The sequence below is a fragment of the Mirounga angustirostris genome, unplaced genomic scaffold (genome assembly GCF_029215605.1).
Source record: "Mirounga angustirostris isolate CCGP_5_RB_7025 unplaced genomic scaffold, mMirAng1.0.hap1 SCAF_13, whole genome shotgun sequence".
In the NCBI taxonomy this organism is placed as follows: domain Eukaryota; kingdom Metazoa; phylum Chordata; class Mammalia; order Carnivora; family Phocidae; genus Mirounga; species Mirounga angustirostris.
Genome location: NW_026991721.1, coordinates 5,408,301 through 5,428,083, shown reverse-complemented (window position 1 = coordinate 5,428,083; position 19,783 = coordinate 5,408,301). Strand labels below are relative to the sequence as shown.

Genomic DNA, 19,783 nt, shown 5'->3' with positions numbered 1-19,783 from the left:
TCCAAGGTCTGGGCTTGGGGTCCTGTTTGGAGGCTGGGGTCAGGAATGTTATCCAGGCCTAATGTCAGGTCGTAGACTGCGACCAAGGTCCAGAAGTCAGGGGCTATGTCCAGGGTCTGAGGTCCAAGTCCTGGAGATCATGTTCTGAAGTGTCAAGTCTGGGGTGAGGGCCGGGGTCTATTGTGGAGTCTCGGATCCGAGATGGGATCCGAGTTGTGGTCAAGGTCTGGGTCCAGGGTCGCCTTCGGTCCCGGGTTCCCGGGGAGTTCCAGATCTGGAGTCAGGGTCATGGCCCAGGTCGGGGTCGGGTCTGAGAAAGGGTCTGCGCCGGCCGCCGGGGGTCAGGCTCGGGCCAGCCCGCGCGGCCTCCAGGGGGCGCCGCCGCCCGCCCGCCCGCCCGCCCGCCCGGCCCCTCGCGGGCTCGCTGGCGCTGTGCGCGGCAGGCGGGGCCGGAGGCGGCGGCGGCTCCGGGGCGCGGGCGGCGGCGGCGGCGGCGGCGGCGGCGGCGGCCCGACTGCAGTCCCGGCGGGAGCGGAGCGAGCCGGGGCCGGGCCCGAGCCGGCGCCATGGGGCGGCGCCGCCTGTGAGCCGCGGCGAGCGGAGCCGCGGGCGCCGAGCGGGGCCAGGCGGGCGGCGGCGCCCGAGGCCGACGGAGCGGCCGGGCCGGGCCGAGCGCGCCGAGCGGAGCGGAGCGGAGCCGAGCGGCGGGAGAGGCCGCCGCCGCCGCCAAGATGGCGGACCTGGAGGCGGTGCTGGCCGACGTGAGCTACCTGATGGCCATGGAGAAGAGCAAGGCCACGCCGGCCGCGCGCGCCAGCAAGAAGATCCTGCTGCCCGAGCCCAGGTGAGGCGGCCCCGGCCGGGCCCGCTCCCCGCTCCCCGCTCCCCGAGCCCGCGGCCCCTGACCCCCCCCCCCCGTGCCCAGCCTCCGCTCGGGGCCCCGCCGACCCCGGCGGACCCCTCGGCCCCAGGCCCAGTGCACCTGAAGCCGCAGCGCCCGGCCCCCGGGCTCCCCGCGCCGCGCGGTGCCGCCTGCTCCGCTTCCTCCCTTCCCTTCGCACACGCCGCCTGCCCTCGCCTCCTCAGCCCCGCGCCCCTGCTCTCTCCTACGGGGGCCCCCTGCTGCCCTCCGTGCCCCTCCCGGTCGCCCGCTGTCCCCGTGCGGCCCCCTCCTCTGCCTGCCACCGTCTACCTGGCCTGACTGCCGTCACCCATCCCTTTGCTTTCCCGACTCCCTGCACCCCGCCCCGGGTTCCACTACCCCCACTCCTAGCCCCCTCTGGTCGACCCTCGTGTGAGCTCTGGGGGAGACAGCCAGTCTTCCCGGTCTTCCCCACACTTCTGGCGGGTCACCGGCTGGGGGTAGGGTTGAGAGTGCTTTGAGGGTCAGGGTGGTGGGGGGGAGCAGGGTGTGGTGTGTGTCCCGGCCCGGTGGGGGTCGGGGGAGACACCCACTGCCCCTGTGTCCTCCAATCCCTCCTCCGGCGGGCCCTGCATGTGGTGCCCTGTGGCTGCCGCGGGCCAGAGGACATCGCTGCACCTCTGCAGCAGCTGGACCGCGGTGGCCGCCTCTCCGGGAGACAACTGATGTCACCGGCCCTGGATTGGAAGTTTAGACTGTTCAGGAGGCAGGCACCTTCTGTTCAGTGTATGGACCATGGCTGAGGCTTGACCAGCATTTCATGGCTTCCCGACTAGTTTCCTATTGTTTGAGCCTCAGGGCAGCCCATGAGCAGGTAGGACAGGTGTGGTTTTGTCTCCATGGAACAGGTGGGGAAGCTGAAGCCCCAGACACGAGTGGCTTGCCCGGTGTCGCAGGTAATCCACGGTGGTGCCTGGTCACCAGATCAGGGCTTCTGGCTTCTACTTCCACGCAGGCCTGCGCGGGAGCCCGGCCGTTCAGCCTCTGTGGGAGCTGTGTGCCCCCGTGATTGCTCATGCCTGGGAGTTGGCACGCTGGAAGGCCAGCTGGCCTGGGAGCCTGGGCGCCTGGGCGCCTGGGCCCGTCCTGGCTGTTGTGGTCTCATCATGTGACTTTGGGCAAGTCCCTTCCTGTTTCTGGGCCTCGGTTTTCTCATCTGTGAAATGTGGATAGCGTGAAATGGGGGTTGGGACCCTATAGCGCCCTGAGTGTTTGAAGCCAAGCCCGAAGCTGCGGGGAGTGCCGTGCCTACCTCTCCGGCGCCCTTCTCTGTGCCCTGTTCACTGGGTTTCGGATTGACTGAACACCAGCCCCGGGAGAGGAAAATTGGTCTGCATTTTGAAAAGGCCGTTAGGGCCCTTTTTTTCTAAGACATTTGCAATCAGATTTCTCAAAACAGGAACCAGGCTGACTGTCAGCTGGGGGCTGTCCAGGGAGCAGTGACAGTTAGAACAAAAATGAGTTCAGAAATGACAAAGCCACGAGGGAGGAAGCGGGGGAAGTCAACCTCTGGGGCTCACAACGGCTCTCCTTGGTGGCTGGGGCCTTGAGACCCTCCTGCAGGTTGGAGTTCTGCAAAGTGTCAGGCAGAGCCTTTTCTGGAACTCTCTGTGTTTGGGTAATCTCTCCCCAGAATGCATTGCTCCTGATGGGGCCCCGCCTCGGGTTGGCTCTGCAGGTGTTAGAACCCTGAGAAACGAGCTGTTCCTCTTTTCCTGTCCCCTTTACCATCTGTGGTAGTGATGGTGCTGATAGGAAGGGTGGTGGAAATTATAATAATTTATTATTTATTATGACATCTGTCATCTCAGTTGATCCAAAAACCAACTTGTGAAGTTGGCAAGGCCGTGCCTCGCATGTAGTAGTTGCTCAAGAAACATCAGGACTAGGTGATGCTTGGAACCAGGCTGTGAGGTTTAGGGGAACAGCAGGAGACCGAGAGCCAGGTGCCATGGGCTCTTGTATGGGGTCACCATCCAGCAGCACAGCGTTGGATAGATTGCCCACGTCTGTGAGATGGGAAGAGGCTCTGGCAGTCCCTGTCACTGAGCTAAGGCCAGGCCTCTCCTACATCAGAGGACGCGCCACCTTTTACTTTGTGCTTTGCCCACCCAGTGGGTCAAATGCCTCCTGCCCTGGAAGGTCATGATGACCGTATCTCACGTTTGCCTAGCACTTTCCAGTTGGCAAAGCGGTTTTTACTCCCATTTTATTCTTCTCACAACTGTGGGAAGCAGGCACGGCAGGTGATGTTCTCCCATTTAATACTTGAAGCAACTGAGGCTCAGGGAGGGGAGGAGGCTTAGTCCCGGAGGTGAGCTGAATTTGAACCCAGGGCTCTGGACCCCCTGCGATGCTTCATTTCCTCCACACACCCCTGTACACGTCCGCCCTCCCCTCCGGCACCCCTTGCCCAGGGAGCCGTGATCTGGGCTCCGTGATCGCAGCCCCCGGGGCTGTCAGCGGCCCTGGTTCGCGAGGCTCGGCCCCGACCCCGTCGTCTGGGACCGAGCGGAGCCGCTCTTGCTAGAGCGTAGACGAGGCTGCTCTTGTGCCTGGGGTCACGGCTTCCCCTCACCCACAAGGCCAGGGTCCGGGTCAAAGGCCGTGGTTTGTTCCTGCCAGGGTGCCGTTTGGAGCTGTTCCCACCTTGGGGTGGTCCATCTTGGCGGTCTCCCTGCAGCTGGTGCCCAGGTTGTGCTTGGCCCGGAGCTGGGGCCGGCATCAGCTCTGACTTCTCGGGGCTAGGAGCTGGAGCTGCCGGGCAGGCCCCGCGCCACTGGGAGTTGGCACAGGGTCCTCCCCTTCTGTCACCCTGTAGGATCCGAGGAAGCAGACCCATTGCTCGGCCTTCTCGTGGAAGGAGGCAGTGTTGTGTAGCTGGAAGACGGGAGACCCGGCTCTGATCCCACTGCAGTACCAGCCTGTCCCTTTTCCTGCCTGCGCCTGCCTCCGTTCCCAGCGCGGGGAGGCCAGGGGCCGGCCCTGCCCTGATGCCCTCGCCGTGCTCCCTCCGCTCTCCGGCCTGTGGTCTGTGCTTCTCCCCGAAGGAGCTGCAGTCTCCCTCCACCAGCAGCGGTCCTGTAATTACTGTCATTTGCTTAATATGACCACGGAGGCCGTGTGTAATTACTCTCTGGGCTCCTGGCTGAGGAGCCTCGCTTGGGCAGTCCCAGGAGATGCCCCTGCTCTCCCTGGTGACAGTGGCAGCCCCAGCGGCGGATTGTCGGAGCCGCGTGCCCCTTGCAGCCTCCCATTTTCTTGGCTCTTTCCTGGTCCCTCCCCCACCATGGATTTCCTCCTTCCTGCCCTTTTCTGGCTTCCCTGTCTCCCAGACCGGGCCACTCTTCCTCTGCTTCTTCGTTCCTGTTAACTCTTTGCCTCCAGGACTTCCTGCTCTTGATTTGGGCGGGAGGAGGCAGGGAAGGGGTGCAGGGGAAGGTTTCCTCCCTTCCCCCTCCACTTCTCCATCACCAGCAAAACCCTGGTGTTTCCAGCCTTATCCCTCACCCAGAACTTTCCACCCCAGTAGTAGCTCAACTCCCCACTCCCCAAACAAGGTGATCTTGTCAGCTCAGCTTTGCTGCTTTCCTCAGGAATGGGTCTCTGGGAGCTCTGTGCCCATCTGTTCTCCTTTCCAGAGCGTGGGGCTTCACATTTTTGCCATTACGTTACTCACCCGCCCGCCCGCCCGCCATTCCCTCAGTAAGTGGATTTGAAGGGAGCGTGAGCATCACAGGTTGGAATCTGCAGGGGAATCTGGGCTCTGTCAAACCAGGAATAATGTGTCCTATTAATGCACGATCAATTCCTAGTAGTAAATTCCCCGTGACGTCAGGTGTAGGCACTCTGCAGCCGCGTTTCCTCCCCGCCCCGGGCACCCAGGGGCTGCGTGTGCGCGCCTGGTGCTTCCAGGATATTATGCTCCTGCCTCGGAACAAACGGAACAAACCGCAGGAGCCAGGAGCACGTGAGAGCCTTTCAGGACCGCACGGCCTCCTTCACACCTGCCCCCTTCTTCCTGTGGCCCCCGGGGGCCACTGTCCTCCGTGCTGGTTACTGCTACTCTGTCTCCAGCAAGAGACCCTAAAAATGAGCTGTTGGGCTGCAGCTTTTTTCCAAAACGGTAACCTTCCTTCTCTGCATCGCTGCTCCCTCCAGGGGTAGCCTCTGTGTGGGCAGAGGAGCAGGGTTTCAGGAGCGAGTTTTCTGGTGTTGGAGTGTCGGCAGCGCTGTGTCTGAGTGGGGCGTTCTCGGGCCCTGGAGGCCGTCGGGGTCGGGGTCGGGGACAGCCCCTTCCTGGGAACCCCGGGCCAAGGGGGCCTGGAACTTTGCTCTTGGTGCGTTTTTCACGTAATAGCAAATTGCAGGGTGTGGTGCTCATGCCGCGTTCGTACAGAAGCCGTGACGTGTGGCCAGGCTGCCAGCTTGCCCCCTTCCGCACACCCCGCGGGGCGCCACTCTGTGGCCCCGGCACTGGTGGGAGCCGGGGACGGTCCTTCGGACATCTGCGGGGGGAGGGGGGACTCCTGTGTGCGCTGCCTGGTGGCTATTGTCTCCCCCTGGGCCCAGGGCTCGGACTTTCCCATCGGGTGTGTGGCCCTGTTCTCAAGCTCCGAGGACACTGGGAGCCCCAGGGAGAGTCACTGAGAAATACTATTAAGAAGCCCCAGGGGACTTCCTCCTGCTGCCACCTCAGTACCAGGTTTCCCGGAAATGCCACAGAGGGGCTGCAGCTCAGGCCACGGCCTCTGCTCCGTGGCTTGTTCTCCGGCCTTTCCCAGACCCGCCAGGCCTGTGGCGCCCGTGCCAGCTTGCACCGTCCTGGGGTTTCGCGACCCCGGCGTCCCTGTCACCCAGGAGCTTGGGCACCTTGGCCCCGGCCCGCCAGGTGCCGGCCTCCCGGGAGCGATGCTGCCCGCTGCCCACAGCATTGGCAGGGGATGGAGGGAAAGGCAGCCTGGGCACGAGTCTGGGGCCCTCGGGGACCCTGTCCCCAGCTCTCCTGCAGAGGTTGAGGGGAGGCCCCTGCCCGGTGGGACACCTTTTCTCAGGGAGACTTGGACGTTGTCTCGTTTTCTGCCGCTAACTCCGTGTGGGATGCGGGGCAAGCCGCTCGGCTTCCAGCCTAGATTTCTTCACCAGCACAACAAGTGTGTTTGCTTCTGACCCCTGCTGTCCCTCCCAGCCCGCGCACAAGCTACTACTGTCTGTGACCCCGTGTGGGAGTCACCTGTGAGGGCCCAGGTCAGCTCAGCAGACCTCGGTGCCACAGAGCAAGGGACCTTGCTTTTCTTCTGAACCACGTGGTTCCAGAAGCTACCGGAAGTTCTCCCCCACAGCCCTTACCACCTTCCTGCCTGCCGTCCTGTCACCTCTGCCCGCACTCCGGGCTGGGAGGGAGGACGTGCTCTCTCCCTCAGCGTCAGGCTTGGCCTGCTCCTCAGAGCAGCTGCGGCCCGAGCCAACGGCCCTGGCCATAGGCGGCCCCCAGTCATGGCAGGGCCGGCCCTCCCGCCAAGGGGCCCTTGCTACTTTGTTGGGGCACGTACCAGGCTCTGCCTGCCCCCCCCCCGCCCCCCCCCGGCCCCGAGGGAGATCAGCAGGAGTGTGTGAGGCTGGTCTGTGAGCAGAGGGGCCTTGCAGCCCCTCACCCGACTCAGGGAGTGCTCCTGGCCCCAGCCGTGGCCAGTGCGGTCGGGAGGCCCCCTGGCCACAGGACGTGGGAGGTGTGGAACAGAGACCCAAAGGAGACCGAGTAGCTCGGGATCACGTTCTAGAAGAGGCACGGGCCGTGGGATCCCAGGAGGAGGGGACATGAGCTGACGGCTCTCACAGCAAGGCTGGCATCTTGAGACAGTTCTTCTCTTGTGTCCTCTCAGGCTTTTTAAATGGCCAGCACGGTGGGGGCAAATTCAGCAGTTTGTTGACATCCTCATTTCACAGATGGGGAAACTGGGCGTTTAAAGTCTGTGACTAGGCCTGGCCTCCGGGGAGGGGGGTTGGGGCGAGCCATTTGGAGCTCAGGCCCTTCCCCAGAGAGACGGGGAGCCTCAGGGTCCTTCTGGCGGGGAAGAGGCAGGCATTTGGCTCTCCTGACAGCGCAGAGTTGATCTGGAAGCCACGTGCTCCTGGATATCAGAGTTGTTGGCCTGGGTGGGGGTGGGAACGCTGCCCTGGGCTCGTCGCCACTCTAGACTCCACCAGTATCAGGGAGCGGGTGTTGGAGACGGAGGTGACCCAGCCCAGGAGGCCGCCACCACCTCCCGTGCCAACCTGTACTTGCCTCCCTGGCGGGAGTGTGTCCCGTAACACGTTTTTCTAACCTGCCAGCCCCATGAGAACCGACAGGAAGCCCTGATGTCGTCGCTCTGGGGGCCTTCCATTCAAGGGCTCTGCTCAGTCTGATCTCATGTTTGGGTGGGGGGAGGTTGTTTATTTTATTTAGAAAACATTTTTTTCTTTTTAAGGAAGAAAGTGAAGTGCTGTGGGCTGGGAAGAGAGTTGTGGCCGTCCCATGCAGCTTCGGCGGGGAGGCGGGGTCTGACCCCCCGGGGCCCACTTTCTGCTCTTTCCTGGGCTGAGCTCACAGAGCTCCTGGGAAGGGAGAAGGCTGTGCTGGAGGCCGGCTCCCTGAGAAGCGACCATCCTGGCTCCCTCATCTGCAGGCCCTTGTCAAGAGAGCATTTCCCTGGCGAGTCCCGTTCCCGGCTGTTGCGGGGGCCGCCGAGTCCCGTGGTGGGCATTCCCGTTGTAGTGTCTTCACTAAGCTGGTGCCAGTCTCACTGGCTCCCTGGAAACCAGTCTGGGGCTCAGGCGGCCTTCCCAGTGCCTATCGCAGGGGCCGTGCCCAGCGGGCTGGTGGCGTCACCCTTTGCGGGCTGGAGTCACTTTGCCTGTCATCTGCATCCACCTGTCTGGGCCTCCCGCCTGACTGCACCTGACCACCATCTGACCATTCACCTCCATGGAGGATTGACGTTTTGTGATATTTTTTTTCCCACTTTATTACTCTGTCCATCCCCTCCCATAGACCAAAATGTCCCCAAACACAGAATTGGGTGCAGACGTGGAGTGCCAAGAGCTGAGCCAAGGGGTGGTGAGGATCCAGCCTTCCTGGTCCACTTCACAGGTAGAATTCAGGCACTTGGCCTTGTGGGGTTCCCAGGGCTCTGGGCTCAGACCCTAACTCCTGGCCGCCTGGTCTCAAGACCCTGCCAGGCCTTCTCTGCCTTGCCCTGGGCCCTAGCTGCTGTTCTGCACCCCACACACCCCTGGTCGGTCCCACTGTCCTCCAAGAAGGAGGTCCTGCACTCTCCCTCACAGGGAGAGGAACCACAGGGCTCCAGTCTCTGATCTGCAGGCCCCAGGGAAGGTTTTTTGAGCTCCTGCCGTGTGTGAAGCAGAGTGGGCCTCCTGAGTGCCTGGCGTCCCTGTGAGTCCTGTGGAGCTGAGGAGATGTGTTCTTGTCGGTGGCTGGTGGATGTGAGCTGGTGTGGGGCACTCAGGAGGGAAAGCTGTGCCAGCATGGGTGGGGGCCACATCCTGGCCTCGGAGCCCCTGCACGTGGCAGAGGGCATCCTTGCTTTCCCCAGGGGAACCAGCTCTGAGGCAGCATGGGGCCACCGAGCCACTGGCCCTTGGCTGGGAGCTCTCCCCTTGTTGGTTGGAGTCAGAGGATGGGGACACAGGACGGCTGTCCTGGTCATGAGCACCCTTCTTCCTGTTGGAGACAGCTTTTGGAGGATGTCACAGCATCTTTCAGCCTCCGAGGGCCGGGAAGCCGGGGGAGGGAGTCACTGCCGAAGGATTGTGCTTCCCACAGCTCCGCGCGGCCTTTCCTTGCATGGCTCAAACTTGAGCAGAGGCCTGGGGGGGGGGGGGCTGGGTGGAAGGAGAAGGAGAGTGCTGAGGGGAAAGGGGCAGGGGTTCCCCCGCCTTCTTACCCAGGCCCAGAGGCTGGGCAGCATCCCTGGGCCGCACCGGCCCTGCCTGGAGCACTTTCACTTCAGGCACCTCTTCGTGGCCGAAACCCTGGCAGGCCTGGCCTGCTATCCCCGCCGGCCCGGTCAGTTCTCCCGCCCGCCTGATGGCCTGAGCCTGCTCCCACCCCTGTTTCTTCCCTTCCTTGCTGGTCATCCCTCTTGCGTCGTCCCCACCTGGGCTTCCTCCCGTCTGCTCTGGACCGAGCCCCCTCCTGCCTGCTAGCCTCTTGCTCACCCTTGGCTGGGTCTTCCCCTGCTTGTCCCCACATCCCCCCACCTGCCCTGGGCTGTGCCACCTATTCACTTCCTGTTTGCCCGGAGGAACCCAGCGGAGTTCCTCCTCCACGCAGCCTCTCCTGACAGCCCAGAGCACTCTCCCTTTCCCACGTGGCTCCCATCAGGCTTTGTCACACACCGTCTAGTGTCTTAGAGCCACAGATGCAGAACTTGCGCCCTGGGAGGGCCTGCCTAGAGGGCAGGGGTGCATGGACCCTTCCAGTAGAGGATGTGCAGCAGGCCCTGGTGACCCGCGCTGGGCTCTAGGAGGGATGCAGTGAGGCGGGGGCACAGAACCCCGACTCTCTCATCCCTGGTCCTCACCAGCTGCAGTGTCTTATCAGTGGCCTGCCAGTGGCCTCTCCTATCCTGAGAGCTGTGAGCATTGCGTGGGCTCAGGTGTGCCTGCCCAGCTTGGTCCTCAGTACAGGGCTGGAGTGTTCCTCAGGAGCCCGGGCTCTGGAAGGCCAGACTGATTACAGCTGGCCAGCATGACAGGCAGGCTGGCCGGGCCGGACTGCAGGTGGCCCAGGGGAGTGGAGGAGGGGACAACAGGGTACCACTGGGGCATGAAGGATAGCCCCATGTCGCCTGCTCAGACAGTCCTTGGTGTTAAGGGTGAGCTCTCGGATGGGGAGTGCTGGCTGGGCTTCTGTGGCCGTGATGGCCAGCCTCTCCCCTGCCGCCCTCCCACGTAGCCTCTCCCCTGCAGCGCTCCCGGGCGGCCCTCCCCTGCCTCCCCTGCAGCCCTCCCAGGCGGCCTCTCCCCTGCAGCACTCCCAGGCGGCCTCTCCGCTGCCCCTGCAGCCCTCCCAGGTGGCCTCTCCCCTGCTGCCCTCCCAGGCAGCCCGGGGGGAGGGGGCACATGCTTAATTCAGACATTATGGACAAGGAACTGAGGCTTGGCTTTTGTTTTGTTTTTACTATGTAAAAACTTTGAGATATCATTCACATAACATAAAATTCATCATTTTAAGTCGTACAATCCTGTACATTCTCTGCATTGTGCAACCCTTGCCCTACCTCATTCCGGAACATTTCTATCACCCCAAAAAGAATTCCCATACCTGTTAGCAGTTACTCTTCTGTTCCCCCAGCCCCTGGCACCCACTAATCTGCTTTCCGTCTCCGTAGATTTGCCTGTTCTGGACACGCGAGATAAGTGGAATCATAGAACTCGTGGCCTTTTGTGACTCTCTCTTTTCACTTAGCACGCTGAGGTTCACCCATGTGGTAGCATTTCTGTACGTCAGTGCTTCGGCCCACTTTATGGCCGAGCAGGATTGTACGGTCAGGTCAGGCCCCATCTTGGTTACCCATCATCTGCTGATGGTGAGGCCTGGCTTCTGAGGCTTGGCCGGCTTCCCGAAGCTGGCATGAGGCCGTACTGGGACCCGACTTCTGAGCAGCCACCTGCTGGCCACCCTAACTTTGAGGGACAGAGCACGGGTGGGCAGGCCCAGGCTGGTGGCTGCCTTCCTGGAGGCAGCGGTGGCACTCTGCATTCCGAGAGCCCCGGGGCTCACCGAGGCCCTCCTGTCTCTCAGCATCCGCAGTGTCATGCAGAAGTACCTGGAGGACCGGGGCGAGGTGACCTTTGAGAAGATCTTCTCCCAGAAGCTGGGTGAGTCCGTGCGGAGCTCTGCTGGCCCCGAGGGCCTCCCACCACTGTCCAGCTGCCCAGGCCCTGGGGTGTGGGGGCAGGAGGACCCGGAGGCCGCTTTCCTGCCCGCCCCCCCCAGCTGGCCAGCCTCTGTTCCCCCCGCTCCCTGGAGGTTTGGCAGGGCAGCAGCGAGCACCCCGTCTCCCAGGGTGGCCGCGACCCAGCGTGCCTCCCAGCCCCTGGCCGTCGGCCCCGGGAGCCCTGTGAAGGGGGTGGGGGCCCAGCAGTCTTCCAGGGCTGCCGGGGAAGTTCCTCCTTGGGGTTTTTGTTTGTGAGAGTTGCAGCTTCCCCTCGGCGCAGGCACAGCTGCTGGGGCCGTTGGTAGAACTGACAGGAAGGGGCGGGGCCCTTCCTGTGGCGCCTGCCGAGCTGTGGTCGTCGCCCCCGCCCCCATGGGCCCTCTTTGTGAGCAACCTGCTTTGGCCGGGCCCCTAAGATCCTCCTCCTCCTCCTCCAGTGCCCTTGTTTTACCAGCCGCTGCTGCAGACCTGGCCCGCAGGGCAGGGCTGGGTTGGGGTGGGTCTCCGGGAAGCAGGGCTCCAGGCCCTCTGGGCTCGGGTCTGGCCTTCCTGAGAGCAGGATCTCAGCTCTGCAATGGGAGTGGGCCTGGCCTGGCGTGGCCTGGCAGATCAGGCCCTGGAGGGCAGTCTTGGGGAGTCAGTATATCAGGAAGCACAGATTGGGTCCGTGGTCTGTGCTGTGTGACCTCGGGTACATCGCTTCACATCTCTGTGCTTGTTGGTGTCCTCACCTGGGAATTAGGACTGAGAAGCCCTGTTGCCCGGGACTGTTGGAGGGCCAGATGCGGCGTCCTCAGTGAAAGCCCCTAGCCCACTGGGAAACCCAGGCCACAGGTTACTCGAAGTCCAGGCCACCCTTACTGAGGGGCTCAGGCAGTGCCCCCAAAGAGGCATGGAAGCCATCCAGCACAAGCCTGGTCCCCCGTGTGAGGCTGGGGGAAGTGGGCACTGCCCTTACTTCTGCTTTGAACCCTCAGGGCTGCTCTGGGGCCAGGCCTCCAGCCCCCATTCCCCTGGGAAGGGTGAGGCCTGGCCTGCCCAGGGAAGGGGGAGGCCTCCTGGGAGCCCTTCCCGTAGCTTGTCCCACCTCTTACCTTCCCCAGTCACCCCTGGCCTGTGTTTCCCAGGACCTCCCATCTGGTAGAAGAGCCCCGAGTTCTACTCATGCCCACCTGACAGGCCTCCCGGAAGTCTGTTTCTGTAACTGTTTCTCAGGGCTGCTGTGAAAATCAGCCAGATATGGAGAGGGCATGATATGGGGGGGGAGTCCAGGGAGAGGTCCCCTGGAAGGCTGCCCTCCCCCCTGCTGTGCTCTGGCCTGACCCAGGGGGATCAGCACCCACACAGCCTGCCCAGTGGGCGTGTTGCCCTTGAGCAACAGGTGCAGGCCCTGGACTGCAGCCAGAGGGTGGGCAGCCAGAGCCAGCCCCGAGCCTCCGCCTCCCCAGAGAGCCCATCACATCCCAGCCACCCCCCGAGGAAGCAGATTCTGGGAGGGGTGGGACTGAGAATCTTCAGTTTGTGCCAGCTTTGGAGGTCACCTCGCCCAGTCCCTGCCTAGGGCAGAGACCACCTCTGCATTCTGCCCACGCCACCCACCACAAAGGGAAGGCCTCTGAGGGGTGTGGCTCCATGTGACCCGACCCGACCCCCTTGCTTTCAGGGTACCTGCTCTTCCGAGACTTCTGCCTGAAACACCTAGAGGAGGCCAAGCCCTTGGTGGAGTTCTACGAGGAGGTGAGGCCCCTGCTGCCTGGAGAGAGGGGAGGGGGTTGGGCTGCGTTCATTGAATCTGCAAGATACCTGGCATTGGCGCCTCCATGTCACCTGTGGGGATCTCGTCGTCTAGATCAAGAAATATGAGAAGCTGGAGACAGAGGAAGAGCGCTTGGCTCGCAGCCGGGAGGTCTTCGACACCTACATCATGAAGGAGCTGCTGGCCTGCTCGCATGTGAGTGCCCCGGCCAGCTTGTCCTCAGGCCTAGACCCAAGGGCCGGCCCACAGCGGCCTGGGCGCTGGGATGGAACGAAAGGACCCTGCGGAGAATTCACAGCCACCTCTGTCTTCCCCAGCCCTTCTCGAAAAGTGCCACTGAGCACGTCCAGGGTCACCTGGTGAAGAAACAGGTGCCTCCGGATCTCTTCCAGGTGTGTACTGGGCCTATTCCCTGCTGCCTCTCGGCCCAGCCAGGGTCACCCTTGGGCAGCTGAGGTCACGGAGCGTGGTCAGCTCCTAGTCTGGCTCAGTCACCAACCTCCAGCTTCCTCCCTTAGCCATACATTGAAGAGATTTGTCAGAACCTCCGAGGGGATGTGTTCCAGAAATTCATCGAGAGGTGAGAGCTGGGCACGTGCGGGAGGGGAAGGTGAGGAAGAGACTGTTCTGAGAGGGTGTGGATGGTGTGCAGGAGAAAAGCCAGCCTGCTTCGGGCCCGGGGCATGCCGGTGTCTGGGCCCCACTAGCGGCCCCGTACAGACACTCCTCAGAGGTCGGACCGGCTCCCAGCCATCACTTCCTGCACACTCCCGCCCTGCCCTTCTTAGCCCCAGGCATCTTCGAGCCTGGGGCTAAGTCCCAGGTGATTCTCCAGGGAGCAAGAGACCACCTAAGTGTCTTTCCTTCTCATGGACTGTTTAGCACCTCCTGGGCCCAAGAAGCATCGGGGCCATGGTAGGGGTGGGCACAACAGGACACCGTGTCCTCCGCTGTGGCCCTCATGGGTGGGAGCTGTAGGCCGACTTCAGTTTGATGTAAAGAACAGCTTTCAAGGGCCCCAGCTGCGCAGCCGTGGAGTGGGAGCCTCAGCGTGGGGCGGGGGGGAGGTGAGTGCCGTGTTGCTGGAGGTGTGCAAGCAGGGATGAGATGAGCATTGTCAGAGCTGTGGTAGCAGGAGGTCTGGATCAGACCAGAGGACCTCTTGTCCAAGCTTATCTGAAACCTGACAGCAGGTGGCCAGGCCCCACGTGGGCCAGCACTATGCCTAGGCAGTCCAGGAGGGGACACTGAGGCTCGGGACCGCAGGCGGTGGCCATGATATGGGGTAGGCTTGCCCCCGGCATCATTTTGCCTGCTTTCTGAAGCTCATCAGAGCCCCGGGTTCTTCTCTTACAGTGATAAATTCACACGGTTTTGCCAGTGGAAGAACGTGGAGCTCAACATCCATGTGAGTGGACTGGAGGCCGTGGAGGACCGTGCTCCCTCCCTCCCTGCTTGCCGTCCCCAGGCTTGGTCGGGGCTGGCGGGGGGCAGGGGAGTCTGCCCTTCAGCCCCCAGGGCGGTGTCTGGGGGGGTCTGTGCCAGGATCCCAGTGGGGGTGGTTCAGGGCAGGTAAGTGCGTGGTGAGGGGGGCCCTGTGTATGCCCCCCCTCCGGCATGGGACTGGCCCCCTGCTGCCTGGGTGTCTTTGCCCCGAGGCAGGGCCCGGGCAGGCCGCAGTGACCCCTGTTGTTGCCCCCCCCGCCCCGCAGCTGACCATGAACGACTTCAGCGTGCACCGCATCATCGGGCGAGGGGGCTTTGGCGAGGTCTATGGGTGCCGGAAGGCCGACACGGGCAAGATGTGAGCACCGGCTCGGATCCAGGGTCGAGTGGGGTGCCTGAGGGAGGGAGGGCCCCCTGGGGGTGTCTGTGGGGACTGGGGCCCCCAGGTACCAAGAGAGCAGATCTCTGCAGAGGGCCCCTGTGTCCCTCCGTCCTGGGCGTGTGCTTCTCCCCACCCCACAGGCCCCCAGAGCCCCTGACTCACCAGCACTTCCTCCTGCCGTCTTTCTGTCTTGACTCTGACGCGTCTTGCGCTTGCTGCAGTGTCTAGTCTTCGCTGCAAGAGCCCTGAGCACTGCTTCCCGCCCCTGCTGACCCCCAGGTGCAGCCCTGAGCTCTGCACTGAAGGTGCGGGTGGCCTGACTGACCGACCGGCATCCCCCCCCCCTCCCCCACCAGGTACGCCATGAAGTGTCTGGATAAGAAGCGCATCAAGATGAAGCAGGGGGAGACCCTGGCCCTGAACGAGCGCATCATGCTGTCCCTCGTCAGCACTGGGGTGAGCCGGGAGGGCCCGGGTTGGTTCCCGCAGCAGGCTTTGGTCCCGGAGGCGGGTGCAGCCCCTGCTGACCTCCCCTCCCGTGCCCTCCTAGGACTGCCCGTTCATTGTCTGCATGTCGTACGCGTTCCACACGCCGGACAAGCTCAGCTTCATCCTCGATCTCATGAACGGTGAGTGTGTGGCCTGGCCCCAGGTGGACCCCGGGCCCGGGGGCTGGCCGGGGAGCTGAGCGCCACCCCTGTGGGGCTGCCTCCCCCAGGCGGGGACCTGCACTACCACCTGTCCCAGCATGGGGTTTTCTCCGAGGCCGATATGCGCTTCTACGCCGCCGAGATCATCCTGGGCCTGGAGCACATGCACAGCTGCTTTGTCGTCTACCGGGACCTGAAGGTGACACTCCGCACCCCCCCCCCCCCGTGTGATGGGCACAGGGCCTCTGGGGGCCGGCCGGCCACTCCCTTCCTCACCCTGCCGGCCGCCGAGCCGTTGTCACAGTTCTGGTTGTCATGCGGGAAAGGAGAAGACCCTGCCCAGGGCCTCGTCCCTGGACACCCATGACCCCCTAGAATGACCGGACCCTAGCTGGCATCTTGCCTGGCCAGACCGTGTCCTGAGCCGCCCCGGAGGCAGCTCACTAGGCTTCCTCCACAGCCAGCCAACATCCTCCTGGACGAGCACGGCCACGTGCGCATCTCAGACCTGGGCCTGGCCTGCGACTTCTCCAAGAAGAAGCCCCACGCCAGCGTGTGAGTGCCCGGCCCCCCACTCTCCCTTCCTGCACCCTCCGCCCGACCCACTCACGGCCTCCTTGCTTCCACAGGGGCACCCACGGGTACATGGCCCCCGAGGTCCTGCAGAAGGGCGTGGCCTACGATAGCAGTGCTGACTGGTTCTCCCTGGGCTGCATGCTTTTCAAGTTGCTGCGGGGGTAAGTGTTCTGTCCCAGGCGGGCGGTGGGAGGGAACAGAGAGGACCTCTTCCCGAGTCCAGGTAGCGGCCTAGGGGAGGGGGGCCCACAGCTGCCTGGGTGTTAGGGTGGCACCGTCCCTGGCTTTCGATGAGGATCGTTGCTGCTGCCTGCCTCAGTTTCCCCATTCCTGTCCTCTGACCTTGTGCCTCCTGTCCAGGCACAGTCCCTTCCGGCAGCACAAGACCAAAGATAAGCATGAGATTGACCGCATGACATTGACAATGGTGAGTGTAGGGTGGCTGGGTGGAGTCCACGGGGGGCCAGGGTGGGGCTGGGGTCTCCCGTGCGTGTCTGGGTCCTGGACTCTTGGTTCTCACCAACGAACAACAAACTCGGGCCACTCATCCTTACTCTGGCCTCCTGCCCCAGAGGCTCCCCATCCCTGTGTTGTCAGAACAAACATGCCTGCTGGGGTGAGTGAGGAAGCTGGGCGCTGTCTCTCTGCCGGGGGCCAGGACTCTTCTTCGGCCCCTGCCAACGTCCGCTCCTCCCTGCAGGCTGTGGAGCTGCCCGACTCCTTCTCCCCCGAGCTCCGTTCCCTGTTGGAGGGGCTGCTGCAGAGAGATGTCAACCGGAGACTGGGCTGCCTGGGCCGAGGGTGAGTGCCTGAGGCCAGGGCCACTGTCTCAGTCCCTCCCTCCCTGCCAGGGCCGTGTGGGCATGCCGCTAGGCCGGCCTGAGGATGAGGCCTGTGTCCCATCACCGGATCCCCCTCCTGGTGCCAGCCTCCTTTGAGGAGCTCACGGGCTAGGGTGTGACCAGCCCCGTGCAGTGTTCTCGGGGCAGGGCTGCCTGGGGTTGCAGCTGCCAGAGCTGGCGGGGGACCGGCTTCCAGAAGGGGCCCCTGTAACAGAGATGGTGACGATAATGATGATGACAAGAGCTTTTGGTGTTTATTAAACATTTACTGAGTGCTGGGCATGATGTTGCAAGATTTACAAATGTGAAAACTCACAACAGCCCTAGGGTGTGGGAACTGTTGCTCTCCCCGTTTTAGAGATGAGGAAACAGGCTGAAGTTTAAGGAACTTGCCCAAGGTGACGGAGCCAAAGAATGGCTGGCCCAGGAGTTAGCCTGGGTCACCTGCTCCAGCGCCCAGACGTGGCCCCCCCCCCCGCCACGACCTGATGGCCCGCATCTCCCCACAGGGCCCAGGAGGTGAAGGAGAGCCCTTTCTTCCGCTCCCTGGACTGGCAGATGGTCTTCTTGCAGAAGGTACCAGCCAGGGCTGGGGCCAGGCGGGTGCCCCAGAGGCCCCTGCCCGGTGCTGACGCCCAGCCTGTGTTCTGCCACAGTACCCTCCCCCGCTGATCCCCCCTCGAGGGGAGGTGAACGCTGCTGACGCCTTTGACATTGGCTCCTTTGACGAGGAGGACACAAAAGGAATCAAGGTACCAGGCCTGCCCCGGCCTCTCCCACCTGAGCCCTGATTCTGGCCTGCCGGGCTCCATCAGCGGCTGGGCCTCGGGCTCCTCCTCCCCAGATATGCCCGGTATGGGGGTGGGGGGGCTGTTGGACCAGACACACACACCCCCCCCGCCGCCTGGGAGCCCTGTGGCTGATGGGTGTCCCTGCCCTGTCCCCTCATCGAAGTTGCTGGACAGTGACCAGGAGCTGTACCGCAACTTTCCCCTCACCATCTCCGAGCGGTGGCAGCAGGAGGTGGCTGAGACGGTCTTCGACACCATCAATGCCGAGACGGACCGGATGGAGGCCCGCAAGAAAACCAAAAACAAGCAGTTGGGCCACGAGGAAGGTGAGGCTTCGCGGCTGCCGGGGACACCCACTGCTCATTTAGAGACGAGAAGTAGGCTCGGGTTTCGGGAAGCCACCCGAGGTGACAGCCAGCGCGGCCGAACAAGGACTCAGACCCCGCGCGGGCCGGGCTGAGTCCGCCTCTCCCTCTCCTCGTCAGACTATGCCCTGGGCAAGGACTGCATCATGCACGGCTACATGTCCAAGATGGGCAATCCCTTCCTGACCCAGTGGCAGCGGCGGTATTTCTACCTGTTCCCCAACCGGCTGGAGTGGCGGGGCGAGGGCGAGGCCCCGGTGAGAAGCGGGCCGGGGGTGGGGTGGGGTGGGGTGGGGCCTGGTCCTGCGTCCTCACCGCCCCTGCCCCCCCCCCCACCGCCCTGCAGCAGAGCCTGCTGACCATGGAGGAGATCCAGTCCGTGGAGGAGACACAGATCAAGGAGCGGAAGTGCCTCCTTCTCAAGATCCGCGGTGGCAAACAGTTTGTGCTGCAGTGTGACGTGAGTGGGGCCAGGGGCCAGGGGGCGGCGTGGGCTGGGGACCGAGCCTGGGGGGGGGGCGGCCCCCCGCCTGACGCTCCCCACCCCCCCACCCCCGGTGCCCGCAGAGCGACCCTGAGCTGGTGCAGTGGAAGAAGGAGCTGCGCGACGCCTACCGCGAGGCCCAGCAGCTGGTGCAGCGCGTGCCCAAGATGAAGAACAAGCCGCGCTCGCCCGTCGTGGAGCTGAGCAAGGTGCCACTGGTCCAGCGCGGGAGCGCCAACGGCCTCTGACCCGCCCGCCCGCCTTTTATAAACCTCTAATTTATTTTGTCGAATTTTTATTATTTGTTTTCCCGCCAAGCGGAAAAGGTTTTATTTTGTAATTATTGTGATTTCCTGTGGCCCCAGCCTGGCCCAGCCCCCGGGGGGGGCCCCGCTTGCCTTGGCTCCTGCTGCCACCAACCCAGCCACTGTTCAGCTGCCCTCAGCCCTGACCCTCCAGGGGCCTCCCCTCCCAGGGTCTTCCCGCGGAGGGGCGGCGGGGCTGGGGGGGGGAGCGGCAGCCCCGGCAGCCCTCCTGGCCCTTCCCTGGGGATGACGCCACACCAGGTTGTGCCCCCTCAGGCTCTGGGCTGTGCTCTGAGGGTGGCCCAGCGTCCCCCACCCCGGGGGAGGCCACAGCACAGGGACACTACTTGAATTTTCCCACCGCAGCCCCTCCTGTGCCAGGGGCACAGTCCTGCACTGTCCTGTCCTCCGGCCGGTTGGTGGAGGAGGGGCCCATGATCTCCCTGACCCCAGGGCCTCGCCACAGCGACTTGAGCTCGTGTGCCCTTGCTCGGGAAGAACCCCTGTGTCACTGGCTGGCTGCCTCCATCCCCACAGTCCGCGGAGCCCGAGGGGCTCGGCCAGGAGGGTGGCATTGGCAGCAGGTCCCGCTCCCCTCCTTGCAGTGCCTGCCCCCTTCCTCCCACACCAAGCGCCCGGGCTCAGGGACCACAGAAAGGCAGCTGTGGGCTGTGTTACACTGGCCTCGCCTGGCCCCGAGGTCCCCTGCCACCCCCCACCCCCCCTTCCCCGGGCTGGGCCAGGCCTCATCTGCCCAGGACCAGGGGGGACCAGCCTGGACGGGCCGGGCAGCACAGCGAGAGGGGCCAGGTGGGGCCAGCCCTCGCCACTCCCGGCCGGTCAGTGTGGCCCCCGGGCTGTCCAGCCCCAGAGCCCCACGTCCTGTCAGTGCCACTGCCCATGGGGCGCTGCCCCCCGCCCCGCCCGCCGCATGTCCCCTTGTGCCAGTCGCACTGCCCTGTGTGGTGTCACTCCCTCTCCCCAACCCCCCTCCCCCCCGGGGCTGGGTTGGCGCACCCTCCCCTCCCATCTACTCTCCCCGGGGTGTTCCTTTGCCGATTTTTGAATGTGATTTTAAAGAGTGGAAAATGAGACTATGCGTTTTTATAAAAAATGGTGCCTGACTTGGCTGTGTCTGATTCTTTTGTGCCCAATGACCGTTTCCAGCTACCACTGGGCCGGGTCTCCGTGGCACCGGGTCCCCTCCACTGCCACGGCAGGCATCCAGGGCCAGGCTGCACTGGCCCCGCCCCTCTTTGGGGCGGGGGCAGGGGGTTCCACTGCTCTCCCACCCCCCCACCCCCAGCTCGTCCTCCCACC

The 19,783-nt window shown here is 63.7% G+C and overlaps 1 protein-coding gene across 2 annotated transcripts; it reads left to right on the top strand.

Moving 5' to 3' along the window:
- Positions 1-511: 511 nt before the first annotated feature.
- On the top strand, positions 512-19,587 carry GRK2 (G protein-coupled receptor kinase 2). Of its 2 annotated transcripts, none has more exons than XM_054511819.2 (21): positions 512-844; positions 10,731-10,807; positions 12,530-12,603; positions 12,716-12,817; positions 12,940-13,014; positions 13,141-13,202; positions 13,979-14,030; positions 14,335-14,426; positions 14,807-14,906; positions 15,001-15,079; positions 15,169-15,299; positions 15,561-15,655; positions 15,730-15,837; positions 16,037-16,103; positions 16,377-16,477; positions 17,028-17,094; positions 17,175-17,270; positions 17,473-17,635; positions 17,795-17,931; positions 18,024-18,134; positions 18,242-19,587. In XM_054511819.2, the coding sequence occupies exons 1-21, from the start codon at positions 732-734 to the stop codon at positions 18,404-18,406; spliced, it is 2,067 nt and encodes a 688-aa protein (XP_054367794.1). In that variant the 5' UTR covers positions 512-731; the 3' UTR covers positions 18,407-19,587. The 2 variants fall into 2 exon arrangements, with proteins under 2 accessions (XP_054367794.1, XP_045749151.1); XM_045893195.3 differs by having other exon boundaries at positions 513-844; positions 18,021-18,134.
- The last annotated feature ends 196 nt before the right edge of the window (positions 19,588-19,783 follow it).